At 38.3% G+C, this 15,461-nt stretch overlaps 1 protein-coding gene across 1 annotated transcript; it reads right to left on the minus strand.

Annotated features, from left to right (window-relative positions):
- Positions 1-1,217: 1,217 nt before the first annotated feature.
- Positions 1,218-8,195, minus strand: LOC127576156 (opsin-3-like). The gene is given in 5 exon segments (XM_052026545.1): positions 1,218-1,456; positions 4,247-4,362; positions 4,364-4,550; positions 7,938-8,033; positions 8,036-8,195. Coding segments are annotated over 5 exon segments (759 nt in total). The 5' UTR covers positions 8,157-8,195.
- Positions 8,196-15,461: the final 7,266 nt, after the last annotated feature.

Consider the following 15,461-nt stretch of genomic DNA (forward strand, 5'->3'; position numbering starts at 1 on the left):
TATTTGGATTGCATTAATATCTTATTTTTAATTTTTGGAAAATAAAAGTCTGATTCCAAAACGTTTGTCTATTCTCTCCACAGACGCTTACGGACACGAGTTATGCTTTTAGTTTTTTTTTGTTTTCAAGTATAACGATGTAACTTACTTACTATGAGACAGGAGGCTATTTAGTCCATCGGGTCCACGCTAGCTCCCAGAGTAATCCCATCTCCCCTCTGTATTTCTGTCTAGAACTGCAAGTTATCCTCCTTCACATGCCAATCAAATTTCCCATTTATTCCTTTTGCCACATATTACCCAAAGGGTTCATTTATAGTAGCCAATTAACCTACCAGCATATCTTTGAGGTGTGGCAGGAAACCAGAGCACCTGGAGGAGGCCCATACTGTTATGGAGAGTATATGCCAACTCTGCACAAACAGGATCAAAGCCTAAGCCACCAGACCTCTATGGCAGCAGCATTAACTGCGATGTCACTATGCTGTCTTAAGTTTGATTAAGTGATTTGCACATGACTTTAGCCACGGTATACAAATGGCATTTTTGAGGTGTGCATAGTTGGGTTATTTACATTGGAGAAGTCCTACTTTCAGGTGATTTTCAAAGAGAAACTTCCCCCATCATTGACTGTTCTCTGACTTCATTTCACCCATCATCTGCAATATGGATGGATCTCATGTGGAAATTGTGTCCTTCCATGGCAAACAAGGAACCTCTCTCCTCGAGTAAAATACATTGTGGGTGTTGCATTATTGCCTTCTGCCTGTAATGTTGCTGTCACCAAGAAAGTAGATTCTCATTTCAGTGAATAATACAGTCCTTCAAAAGTTTGAGCTGAGATCATTTCCCATATCACCATTGAAAAAGCACCTGGCAGCAGACTCAAATCAACCAAACCATTATGATCTATCTGTGAATAAGAGTTTTCAGATCAATGGATATTAAAAACCACCATCATAATAAATACAATAATTACCTTGTATTGACACGCATTGCTCATTTTGATAACATTTTGCAACTCTCATTCTTAGTGGTATAAATATCAATGTAATTTGAACACCTTTTTTATTAACTATCAAAGCCCAAATTTTTTTCAAAAAAAGTTAATTTTCAGCTCAGTATTTTTAAGCACAGATTCCTTTAAAGGTGCAACACTGATAAATTCTGCAAATATATAGACAGCTTACTTATGTTCTACTATATTATTTATTATATTATTTCTTTTTATTCATTAGGATATAGATAATTGGATTATATACAGTGCTCCATTTTGCCAGGATGGCTGGCACTATACTGTCTTCAGGTGTTATCAAGTCTGGTTTACCAAAGATTGCAAGACGTGCCACAATTCCATAAGGCAACCAACAAAGCAACAAACAAACCACTATAGTAATCACCATGAAAAGGACATGGTATTTGTTCTGACGAGCTGCATCTTTTTTATTTTGCCAACCTGCTCAAATGAGAATTCAGAAGTTCATTTTGTATACAATCCAAATCCTCAATTACACCATGCTTACAAATAAAACATGACTTTTTCATACTGGCATCAATCTACACAAATGCAACAGAATATTCTCAGTGATTTATGAAGTCAGCTTGGCTTTACAGAGACAGGAGTCAAAAAGATTTACAGCCCTGACTGTAAGTATCTGGCACAATTACATCACTTGCAACTGACATGACATTTGTGTCAGCAAAATACAATTTGTGTAACTTAAATATTGTATCATGTCTGGGTTATGGTATAAATCAAAGAGTGGAAATTGTGTTCCTAGAGAAAAAGTGGCATCCATTTAGAAAGGAAAACAAAAATGACCAGCTCGTTTTAAAAAAAAGAAAGAGTAAATGGCTGACATTACATTCATTCAATGAATCAATGGGGGATAAATGATGAGGCTAAGCTAAACCAAACCAAGACTCAAGAGCAGGCAAAGCAAGTAATTAGTAAAAGCTATCAGAACATTACTGTTTAAGATTAGGGGGAATACAAAAGTAGCTTCAGTTACACAGGCCATGGTGAGATCACATCTGAAGTACTGTATAAAGTATTGCTCTCCTTGTTTAAGGAAGGATGTTAACGTACTGAAAGTAGAGGTATGTGCAGCAATTTAAAGATTTTAACAGGGCATATGGATATCCTTAATGATGTGGCAAATATGTGAACCCAAGTCCATAATCTCAAGGTGTACATTTTTTGGGATGATAATTGTGAAGGGGGGTGGGGATGAGAGTGGGAATGGCCCTCCTGTACCAATCCACTGCCATCACACCCCCAACTTGATGCTCTTGAAGGAAAAAGCTAGAGTTGAGAAAGGAGAAAGATGAATTTTGATAATTACTGAGGAGCTGAAGAGTGATGGTTGGTGGAGAAAAGTGTTGATATTCACTGAAGGGATGAGGTGGGAGGGCACAGGAAAATTGATACTCCAAAAAAATATGGCAACTGACACTTTGAAGGGCTCGTATCAACAAGATTAAAGAGATTTGATGGTCTTCTTTATCTGTTTGCAGACAATTTCCAGGTTGTAGCCTTATGGACCTTTAAGGGAGATTTTGAGAAAACAAGTTCTGATTGACCTGTTGAAAAATCAAGTTGTCATTGTTTTCCATAATGTTTGCATTTAAAATCGATTTTTTAAAAAATAAAAAATATTTCACGTTTCCTGCTGAAGATTACAGCTGTCTTCTGTATGCCATCACCCTTCAAGTATTTGAGTTACTTTTTTTATTCCCTCAGCTCAAATTATAAACCTCTGTCTCACTGCACTGTGAATATAATACTTCCTGTGTGTGTCAGACACTTATATTCAGGGTCATTTTGGAGTTGCCAGCTTCTTGCCATCTGATCTGTCTTTTGCAAGTTTTCTATATTGTCATTTCTACCAATTAGCAGCAATGTTTGCAAATTGCTGGCTGCAATCTGCTGAAATTCTGAATTATGACCTACCTGGCCAGTGCATTATTAGGGCCTTGTATACAGTATAATTCAACCACAAAGAAGAGTGTGAAATTACTCAACAACACCCTGCTCCACCATGGCATACCTTGCAAATCATGATGAGAGATTAGGCAGCCATCAGACATTTTAAAGTCTTCAATATCTTTTGTTTTTCCGGTGATTGATCAATGAAAAGATAAGAATATTTGTGGACAGTTACTGATGCCAAATTTAGAAACCCAAATTGTTGTGGCTCTTAAAGATGCTAGCATTATGCATTGTGATACCATCTTCAATGTGCTGTGAGGAAATTCATCTTTGGATCTGTGATACAAAATGTGTGATCTAATATTCTATGCCTAGTCTAATCTGCTTCCAAGACTCTGTTCTGTTGAATTCAATGAAAAGGAATTCAGTAATTCAGCATAACGTGTAGTGTTAGGCCCAGTCTGTTCCAGAATTTTCCAGTTGAGTTTCCATGCCAGCACAATTCAGCCCATATATCATTGCAATTGCCCCGTACACTGGATATTCAGACACGATTTTCCTATGCATAATAGTAAAAGCATTTTTTTTAAAAAGCCTAGTAATTTTTGCATTGAGCTCTGATTTTTTACTGTTACTTTCTTACAGAACACCAATGAATTTGTCAAATAGGATTGCCCTTTCACAAAAGCTTTGCCTGATTGCTTTGACTTTTTTTCTAAATGTCCTGCCATAAGGTCTTTAATAATAGTCTCTAACATTTTTCCCTTTGACTAATCCTAAGTGGCCAGTAATTCCCTGCTCTATGCCTCCCCCTCTGCTTGAATAAAGGTATTGCATTTGTTATTTCCCATTTTATGGAACCTTCCTCAAATCCAGGAATAATAAAAAAAATCAAATCACTAGCCTTTTTTTTGAAATTTAAGATCCTGGGATCCATCAGAATCCATCAGAATTCCAAAACATGACAGCCCACAATTCCAACAAGATCCACATGGGATCAGAGGCAAGTGGGGAAAATTGGATCCAAAATTAGCTTGGTAATAGGAAGCAGAGGGTGATGGTGGAGGATTGTTTTTGTGATTGGAAGTAGCTCAGGGATCAGTGTTGGGATCTTTACTGTTTGTCAATACAATTTGGATATAAATGTAGAGGGTATAAGTACCACTCAAGAAAGCAAATGCACTCTGATCATTTTATTTTGAAAACCTTTTATTCTTCCTTTCTTTCCACACAAGTTACCCTGAAAATTTGATTGGACAAACCACCAGATTTATTACTCAGTGCAGCACGGGAACAGTCAGGAATATTGTTCACTCACCTGTCTCCATTCATGAAGTATCCATCCATAGCGGTAAACCATGCTAAGGATAGGTAGGAGCAGGCAGAAGATGAAGAGGCAAATGATATTGTCCATTCCTAGTGCAGGCTTGCCAGTGAATTAAACAGCTTATTTCTGGTCCATAAGCGCTCCAGCCAAAGAGAGGGGGCACTGTCCAGAAAAAGGTGAAAGCAATTGCCAACCATGCCTTCCAATAATTGGAGGCACAATGGATGTACTTAGTCACTTTCCAGCTCCAGTCATAGGAAAGGGAGCATAGTGATGTGAGAGAGACTATACCTTAAAGAAGAAAATGAACCATTGCCATTAATTACATATAATGAAAGTACTGATGGGGGTGACAAGAGGATACAATGTGTTATAGAAAAGGAGTTCTGTCAACAAAATATGAATAGAAAAATGCAATTGTGAAAATGTAACAGGGCAAGTATCTAATTATTGAAAATTATATACAAGATTTTTAACGCTTGTGAAGTACAAGGAAATTTAAAAGTTTTCACAGATTAGATGAAGAATAGTTAAATATATAGAAGGAAGAATATTTTTTCTTGAGAGGGAAGGTATCAATGAGAATTAGAGGAGATAATGGGCTAGGAGTCATATGAGGTTGAGCATATTTAGTGCTCAGAAAGGAAAAATGAGGAAGACTGCTTCTGTGCCCTCTTTCCATTGGCCAGGAGTTTTCTGAGAATCCCTTAGAGGGACAAAGTGCTATCTCCATAATCTTCTGACAACAATAATTTCTATTTACATTACACTAATGCAGGAATTATATCCCAAGAGCTTAATAGGAGCATAACCAGATTAAAACAAAACACACACACAAGTACACAGTTCCCTGAAAGTGGCATCGCAGGTAGGCAGGATGGTGAAGAAGGCTTTTGGCACACTGGCCTTCTTCAGTCAGGGCATTGAGTATAGAAGCTGTGATGTTATGTTGCAGTTGTACAAAACGTTGGTGAGGCCGTATTTGGAATATTATGTTCAGTTTTGGTCACCCTGCTATGGAAAAGATGCCATAAAGCTGGAAAGAGTACAGGGGAGATTTATGAGGGTGTTGCCAGGTCTCGAGGGACTGAGTTATGGAGAGAGGTTGAGCAAGTTAGGACTTTTTTCATTGGAGCATTGGAGAAAGAGGAGTGATCTTATAGAGGTGTATAAAATTATGAGGAGCATAGGTAGGGTGAATGTGCACAGTCTTTTTCCCAGGGTTGGGGAATCAAGAGCTAGAGGGCATAGATTTAAGGTGAGAGGGGAGAAATTTAATAGGAAACTGAGGGGCAACTTTTTCACCCAGAAAGTGGTCAGTATCTGGAATGAACTGCCAGAGGAAGTGGTTGAGGCAGGTACAATAACAACATTTAAAAGGTACTTAGACAGGTATATGGATAGGAAAGGTTTAGAGGGATTTGGGCCAAATGCGGGCAAATGGAACTGGCTTAGATGGAAATCTTCGTCGGTATGGACCATTTGGGCCAACAGGCCTGTTTCAGTGCTGTATGACTCTTTGACACACATGAAGCTAATAAAAAGAGGTATTAGGTAGATACCAAAAGCTTGTAACAGAAAAGACAGATTTAAAGGTACAATTTAAAGGAGAAAAAAAAGGATTGGGAAGAACTTTCACAATTTAAACCTTGCAGGTAAAAGCTCAAATCCCATTGGTAGAGTGACTAAGTTTGAAGATGCACAGGAATCCGGAATGTGGAGCAATACAGATTTCTCAGATGTTCTCAGAGCTGAAGGAAAATATAGAAATATTGAGGAGTGGGACCTTGAAGGAATTTGGAAACACATATGAGAGTTTTAAAACACAAGTAATGTTTAACTGAAATGCAATGTAGGTTATCAAGCAAAGGGGCAATGGGATGACTTGTTGCAATTTATGACAAAGGCAGCAGAATTTTGGAGAAGGAGGTCAGCATTCCCCAAAACTCTGTGGGTTTTTGTGCACTCTTACAACATGATTTCAAGAAGAACTAATTTAGTCGCAGCCATGATACATTCACACAGCCCCATTTGCTAAGCAGCTAACCCCAGAATTCAATCAATGTCCTGCTTGCAATGTCTCAAACAATAATGAAATTTGAATTGACTTGCACACCTTGTCAACAAGCCCATTCAGCATAATTGGTGGGGAAATTGGAAATTATGTGTTAATATAGTGGCTCAAAGCCATTTTCAATCCTGCTGCAGAAATTTGCAGGTTTCCTGCAATGCTGATATTTGCATTATGTCAGTCCTGTATCTCTTGTCAGACCATTTGAAAAAAATCTCATGTCTTGTTTCATTTATTTTCAGAATAGAAGCCAAATATTTTGAATATTTTGACAGCTCTGAACACTTAGACAATTTAGTTATTTTTTTCTGTGCATAAAGTAGACAAGAGTTTTTATAACAAACTTCCAAGTGCTATTCACTTGATTTTTTGTGTAATAATACCTATTGATCTGATCTGTGATCAATATTTCATTTGATTAAAAGATAAATCAGATTCACATTTTGCTGAACAGAAGACATCATAACAGAGCTGAAGATATGATAATATATCTGCTGTTAAATGGGCCCAAAACAATTCTAGATCATAATAGTTTTATCTTAATCAACAATTTTGAACAACTTGTTGTTCCTAAAACTCTAGCAGAGAAGAGTAACAGGCAAGATGCGAGGTTGCTGCAGGAAAATCCCATAGTTTTTAGTGAGTGTAGAGTCACAGCGTTATGCTGCAAGGAAACAGGTCCCATGGCCCATTGTGTCCATGCTAGCCATCAAATACCTTTCCAACTGGTCCCATTTTCCAGCACTCAGCCCATAGCTTCTATGCCATGGCATTTTGATTTTCTATTGTAATAGCTTTTTGCTATACCTTATGCGCGTGCGCAATTCATTGCAGGAGTGGTTCCATTTCAGCAAAATTTGAACTGGTATTGCAGTTTAAAAGATTAGCAGAAAGCATATCTTACTTTACTTAATAGATAAATATTAATTAAAGAAGGTCACTTAGCCCATCCTTTCTGTTCCAGCTCTTTGAATTAGCCACCCAACTTAGTTCCATTACTCTGCTTTGTTTTGCAACCTGGCAAGTTTTTTTTCATTCTTGTGTATTTATTGAATTCTCTTTTGAAAGGAACCATTGAATCTTGCTTTCCTTACACTATCAGGCAATACATTTTCAATCAAATTAATTTGCAGAGTAAAGTTGCTTCTCATTGGTTTTAATCTAAATCCAAATAATTTGTTTGCAGAGATTATAGACTGCAAGGAATAATAACTATTATTGACACTATCACTGATGAGTTATAATCAATATACCTTCGAGTGCAGTTAAAATAATTTGGAAATATTCTGATAAATTATGTAATCCAGTTCCTTTTAGATGGATGCTTGTGTTATTACTTCACATTTTCTGTAACACAGTCAAAAATGAGTAGTGTAATAAATTCTTTAAAATGAAGATTAATAAACCAACTCAAGGAATTTTGGAAGTAATTGCCTAATGTAGCAGAGAATATTTTCCAGTAGCCCTTAAGTTCAGGTCCAGCTAATCATAATTCATCGACGCACAAACAGCAGAAAACACTGTTGGATAAGTATATCTGTTTGCAAAAAGAAAGATACATCGCATCACTAAATCAAAGTGCCGATTTCGATTTATCAAGGACTTACCAAATAAGACGTTTGCAAACCCATACCATCCACAGCCTTGATAACCAGCGAGCCACCGACCCTGTACACTGGCAGCAAAACTGAACGGCGTCCCAAAACACACACTAGCAAGTCGCTTGCACTGATGCTCATCAACAACATGTTGAACGGGTTCCTCGGAGCGTTGAACTTGCAGAACAGCACCAGTACCAATAAGTTGTTGAGAATGCCCAAGACCATGATGAAGCCAAGACACACTACTACCAAGGTGAGCAAGTGTCCGGTCAGCACACCTGAATCTGCCTAGGGCAAAGCAGTTCCAGAACTGGATCCAGAGCTCCAGTTAGTGCTCACCTCGTCTCTTCGATACAGATATGCTGCGAGTTAACAGCGAACTTTCACAGAGTCGATTGAGTCTTAAGAGACAGAAATGTTTGGTGAGCGGATCCCTGTGGGTTATGAATCAATCTCTATATACCACTGTGCTGTGAGACTTGGAGAAGAAACCGAGTAATTGCTTAAGCCTAATATATAAATTACTTGTTGCTATATGACTCAAGTTTCAAGCTGACGTGATCCAGTGTCACACCAATGACAAAAAAAGTTTCAAAGACTTAAGCAAATGAATGCTAACGGGAAGTGCGGTGGTTACCACATCCATGACCTTGATACTCCGTACCAACACTGAAAAGGCAACAATTTAGAAAGAAACAAATGTGAGAACTATCGTCGAAGCAACCACTCATTTGTATGGTGATTCTGCTCTGGTGGCTACATAATGCACAGCCATTGAGAGCATTCTCTCCTATTTTAGGTTTGGTCATGGGGCAGTATTAAGAAGAGGTCTTGTGATTCAAGATCCCTTAGGAGATGGTGACTTCTATATGTATGTGAAAATCAAAAAAAAACTTGTAGGTGCTGGAGATCTAAAATAAAAACAAAAATTGCTCGAAATACTCAGCAAGCCAGGCCACATCTGTGGGAAGAGAAACAGAGCTAACATTTCATGTTGAAGACCCTTTATGAGAATGGATGAAGGGTCTTTGACCTGAAATGTTAAGATTTTGTTTCTTTTCTCACAGACTATTCTTGAGTATTTCCAGCATTTTCTGTCTTATTTTAGTGACCACAATTTGATAAAATTCCAAATGCATTTTGGGGGTGAACACTACAGGACCAAAACCAGTTTTCAAATTAAATAAGGTCAATTATAGTGGGATGAAGGGACAATTGAAGGACTGGGAAAATAAGCTAGGAGATAGGTCAGTAGAAGAACAGTGGCAGATATTCAAATAGCTGGTCCATAACACTCTACAGGAATTTACCCAAATAAGAATAAAGGATTCCATAAGAAAGAAGCACAATCTGTGGTTAACAAAGGAAGTCAATGACAAGGAAAAGTCAGGAATACAAAATGGCAAGGGCTGGTGTTAGGCCAGAGAACAAGAGGGCTTTAGGATCCAGCAGTGAAAGACTAAATAGTTCATAAGCAGAGAGAAATTTGATCTTGAGAGAAAACTTACAAAGTAAACAATAAGAGTTTCTATGGATATATAAGATGGTGGACCCATTGGTTGAAAATTTTCAGAACTCTGCCTTCCTCCTAAACATGGAAGAATGCAGAACGTGGGAAACTATAGGCCAGTTAGTTTAACATCTATTGATGGCAAGATGCTAAAGTCAATAAACAAAGAGGAAATAACTAATCATTTAGGAAAGGTAAATACATTCAAACCTTTTTAACATGGTTTTATGAAAGGTAACTCATGTTTGACCAACTTGCTCAAAAAGGATGTGCCAAGGAGAGTTAATAGAGGGGAACCTATTGAATCAGTTCTTGGCCCTCAAATGTTTTCTACCGACATTAATGACCTGGAGGAGGGAACAAAATGTAAAGTTTCCAAGTTTGCTGATGATATGAAAATAGGTGAATGGGCATATTGTGATGAGGACATTGTGATTCTGCAACAGGACATAGATAAATTGAGTGATTGGGAAAAACCCTGGCAAATGGAGGTTAGTGTGGGGAGGTGTGTGGTCATGCACAAGTAAGAGGAATCAAAAGACTTATTATTATCTAAATGGGGAGAGAATGAAAATAAGTGATATTCAGAAGGATCTAGGTGCTCGAATGCATGAATCACAATATGTTTTCAGGTAGTTCCAACAAGTAAAGAAGGGGCTGGAGTTTAAAATAGGGAGGTTTTATTACAGTTGTACAGGATGTTGGTAAGGCTACAACTGGAATACTGTGCACAGTTCCTTTAGCTAAAAAAAGATATTATAGCATTCAAGGCTGTCTAAAGGAGATTCACTAGGCTATTTCCTGGGATAAGAGGGTTGTCCTATCAGGAGAGACTAGAATTTGAGTCTGTATTCCTTGGAGTTTAGAAGAATGAGGGGTGGCCTTATTCAAATGTATAAGATCCAAAGGAGGGTTGACAGGCTAGATCTTGAGATGCTTTCACTATTGGGAGAGTCACAAACAAGAGGAGGTAACTACAAAATAAGGAGCCGGTCATTTAAAACTGAGGTGCGTAGAAATTTCTTCTGTCAGAGAGTAGTGAATCTCTGGAATTCTCTGCCCCAGAAGGGGGTGGAGGCCAGATCATGACTTAAGGTGGAGATAGATAAATATTTTAAAGATCAATGAACAAAGGGTTACAGGGAAATGGCACAGAAGAGTAGGCCGGCAAATGATCGTATTGATGGCGGGGCAGGCTAGAGGGATCTGGTGGCCTACTCCCGCTCCTTGCATTCTTGTGTTCCCACTTGTATTCAGTAAATTCATGCACAGAGACCAGCAGAGCAATATGAGGAATGGTGACTCCTGGGTCCGATCTATATAACTGCATTGCTCTGTCACACTGCTGATATTACAAATTCACTGTGTGAATGCAGAGCAATTAGTTTAAAAAGTTTTTTTCTGGATATTATAAAATTAATTTATATAAAATTGGTTCATCTGAAGACCTTTGCAACTTCCAGCAGGTATCTTGCTGACTTATTCAGATACGGGGCCCTTTAGCCCATTTGGTCCATGCCAGCTCTCATCAGTCCAGTTCTCCCTTTAGCCCTACAATTAATTATCTCACACACCCATTATGTCCCTTTTCATTATTTCTGTCATTATTGTACACTAAAGGGTAATTTACAGTAGCTAAGTGATCTACCAGCACATCTTTGGGATGTGGGAGGAAACCAGAGCACCCAGTGGAAATCTATGCAGTGGTTAAGCTGCACACAGTCAGCACCAATGTTAGGGTCAAACCCAGGCCCCTAACCACTGATCCACCATGTCACCCTTTATTGAGCAAGATGATGACTTGCAAAGCTACTGACTGTGCTTCACTGGTGAAGCTATCTCCAAACTCATCACTTTCTGATCTCTGTTGTGCTCCTAGATCTGCAGGGCTGTGGGATGTCAGTGCCTGAAGAATCAACCAGCACATCATTCTTTACAACGCATGCTGAACCAGAACTAGTTCCAAATTTTTAAAATCTCTTCTTCATGGTTGTCTACACTCTTGCCAAAACAGCTGGAGTTGGTTCCCAGTGCAGAACTCTTCTTTCTAAGGTAGTGGACTACAGTATGGAACCTGGAGTGGCAAATTACATTGCCACTAGGTTATGACAATCTATTGAGAAGACAATCCATGCTTCACAACAACAGCCAGGTTGGAGATATTACTATGCAGCTGTATGTTGTGATCCTCCAGAATATCCAGGCTAACCTGTGAAGTCACAAATCTGAGGCTAGAACATACTTAGTCCTCATTATTCTCACTTTTCCATTAGTACTAGGTGGGAGCTTCACCTGTAAAATATATGGTGTAGTATTGAATGGCAGAGATTGTGGACATGGATTCCACTGATGAGTATCCATTAAAAGAACAGGTTGGAAGTTATGAGTAAATGAAAACACATACATTTCTGTAATGTTATCCCACTAAGTTTCTCTGTTTTGTGTAGATATGGTATTCCTGTTGGAACATGGCGAACAATGTAACTTTTGTACTTAACAGTAAGCTTACAAAGGTTTCCCACCTTGAAACAGCATAGTCGAAGCCAGTTAAATTTTATGAGATTCTCTGAAATACCTAGATACCTATAAAATAGCCTTCCCCTGTTTTATAGGTATCCTTCAAATAAGTGATGTAGTGACAGATTTAGGAATAGGAATGTGATGTTACACATTCACTTTTTTTCTTGAAGTGTTTAGGTCTTTATGAGCCAATCGTCTTTCTTTATGAGCCAATCTTTCTGAGAATTGTCTTCTTGACAATTCATTGATAGATTTCAAGCTTTTTGCTATAGTCCCATTTTACACACACACACACACACACACACACACACACACACACACACACACACACACACACACACACACACACACACACACACACACACATATATATATATATATATATATATCAGCCATTTCCAATACATCATCTACTCCTGATAATTTTAGTAGCAAAGGAATTGAATTATCCTGTAATTTGAAATGTAGCATAAATAAGACAACAAGTTGGAAGTAATGAATTAAAAACTGAATAACAGATAATTTGAAGTATATGACACTGTGTACTTTATTTTACTTATATATGCCCTAAAAGATTGTAATAAAACCTAAAATGGTGAATTATGTATTATGCAACAATGCATTCTCAACCTGGTAGTGACTGTTGGCAATGTCTATATTGCTATTTTTGCCAACCATTGTTTCAACACTTATTTTAAGTTTTATTTGCTCATAACATCATATATACTTCCAAGCTGAAGTAATAAAATTAATTATTAAATTTGCAACAAAAAACAATCTGCTGATGCTAGAAGACCTTTGAGAAGATGTCACATAAGAGGTATTAAACAAAGTTAGAGCACATGGGATTGGGGCTAATATTCTGGCAGAGAATGAGGATAGGTTAATGGATGGAAAAGAGAGAGTGGGAATAACTGTGTCATTTTCAGTTTGTGTGCCCCTGACTACCATAGGCTGCCACAGGCATTGGTGCTGAGACCTGAACTGTTCACAATCAATATTTGGCTCAGAGGGCCAAGTGCAACATGTCCAAGTTTTCTGAAGTTAGCTGGCCAGTGTGGATTGAAGAGGATGCAGAGAGACATCAAGAGTGAATGGAACGATTAAGTGAATGTGTGGTGGCAGGTGGAATATAATGTGGAAAAATGTGAGGTCACCCATAGCAAGAAAGGTCGAGTATCTTTTAAAATAGTTAGAGATTGAAAAGTGTTGGTGTTCAGTGTGTACATTAATCACTGAACGTTAACTTGCAAGTACAGCCAGCAATTTGGAAGGCAATTAGTATGTTGGCCTTTTTTGCAACAGGATTTGAGTCTAGGAGTAAAGATGTCTTACTGCATTTATACTGGGCGCTGGTGAGACCACAAATGAAATATTGTGTACAGTTCTGGTCTTGATAGCTGAGAAAGGACATAGTTGCGTGAGACAGAATGCAACAAAGGTTCATCAGATTGATTCCTGGAATGGTGAGTTTATCCTTGGTGAAGAGATTAAGCTGACTGGACTTTAACTCTCTTGAGTTTGAAAGAATGAAAGGTGATCGTACTTGAACTGTATAAAATTCTTATGGAGCTTCACAAGGTAGATGCTGTGATAATGATTCCCCAAGCTGGGGTAGCTAGAGCACAGGTCATAGCCTCAAAATAAAGGGATCAGCTGCTCAGGACTGAGATGAAAGGAGAGTTCTCCTCCCAAAAGGTAGTGAATCCTTGGAATTCTCTACCCAAGGAAGATGTGGAGGCTCAGCTGCTGAGTATAAGCAAGCCAGAGATTGCTCAATGTTTGGATATATAAGCAAAACAAGGGATATGAGGTTGGTACAGCAAAATGGCACTGAGGTAAAAGATTCGGAGTGATCTGATTGAACGCTGCAGCAGGCATGAGAGGCTGAATGGCCCATCCCTGTTTTGATTTCATATGATCTGTCTTGAGGTGATGTACATGGAAAGAAATAGATGAGAGCAGAGAAAAAAAATGTTGGAACTGTAAGAAATAAAATACAAGTTGTGGGAAATCTGAAACAAAAGAGAATGCTGGAAATACTCATCAGGTCAGGCAGCATCTGTTGGGAGAGAAGCAGAGTCAATGTTTCAGGTCAATGATCCTTCATCAGAACTCTTCATGAAAGATGAAGGTTCATTGACCTGAAATATTGCTTCTGTTTCTTTCTCTACCAGTTGAGTATTTCCAGCATTTTCTGTTTTTAATGTTAATTTAAATCTCCATCCCATTCCCAATATAACATCTCTTCCTTTAACCTCCCATACTGTTCCAATCATAGCCAATGTAAGCTGAAAGAAAAACATCATATCCACCAACTAGACACACTATAACCATCAGGACTAAATATTGAATTCAACAATGTCAGATGCCACCCTTTCCATTTTGTATCAGAACTGGCCAGTTCTAATGAGAGGTGATCAAATGTTTCTCATTCCACAGATGCTTCCTGACCTGCAGGATATTTCCAGCATTCACTTTTATTGCAGATTTCCAGCAACTACAGTGTTTTGTACTTCAGAGTTCCAACATTTTTTCTCTTCCTCTGTACTAATTCATTTCCTTCCATTTCCACCTCCTCCAGGTAGATCAGTGATTAACAAACCCTCACCACCCTCTCTCAACTGACACCAAAACCACTCCTGTTATTCAGTCTTTCTTGGACTTCATCTCATCACAGACATTTCTTTTATTTCCTTTCCACCTCCCCTCATTTCTGCAACTTAAAACATTTTTAATTGCTAACTTTTCCTGGTTCATCAGTCTTAAACATTGACTCGGTTTCACTCTCCCACAGATACTTAGCTGCCTTATCAGCTAAGTATTTCCAGCATTTTCTGTAATTATTAGAACTAATGGGTTTCCATAGTCTGTGTGGATTGGGTTGAATCAGGACTGTTCTGCAAAGTATTACAATGAGGGTCATTAACTTATCACAGTGGGGGCAGGTCCGGTTGTACCATTGAACTTATTCACATATTGCTGCTGGATTGATCATGTTAGAATGCTGCCACACAAAAAAAACACTATTTCATCTGGTCCTTATCCATGTTATATCATGTGAGACACTGTGCACTTATGTGCAGGAAAAACATCTGCCTGGTCATCACTTCCATCAAGATCTCTATCATGGCTCTGTTCAAGAAGATGGAACTCCAGCTGTGGCCACTTTGCTGGTCATAACCCAGGTACTCATTACTCAATAATTCCACCTCCCTCTTAAGAGGTGGAGGCTGCTTTTAAGTTGTGGATCATCCATTGGATTTCCCAAGTCTCCCAATCAGCAAACTGCCATTTTTGTTTTGGTAAATTGGTAAAGTGGTTTATTATTGTCACATGTACTGAGGTATAGTGAAAACTTTGCTCTGCATGCCATCCATACAGATCATTTCATCACATCTGTACATCGAGCTAGTACGAGGGAAAGGCAATAACAAAATGCAGAATATAGTTTTAAAGTTACAGAGAAAGTGCAGTGCAGTCAGACAGTAAGGTGCAAG

Source organism: Pristis pectinata, chromosome 11, assembly GCF_009764475.1.
Source record: "Pristis pectinata isolate sPriPec2 chromosome 11, sPriPec2.1.pri, whole genome shotgun sequence".
Lineage (NCBI taxonomy): Eukaryota > Metazoa > Chordata > Chondrichthyes > Rhinopristiformes > Pristidae > Pristis > Pristis pectinata.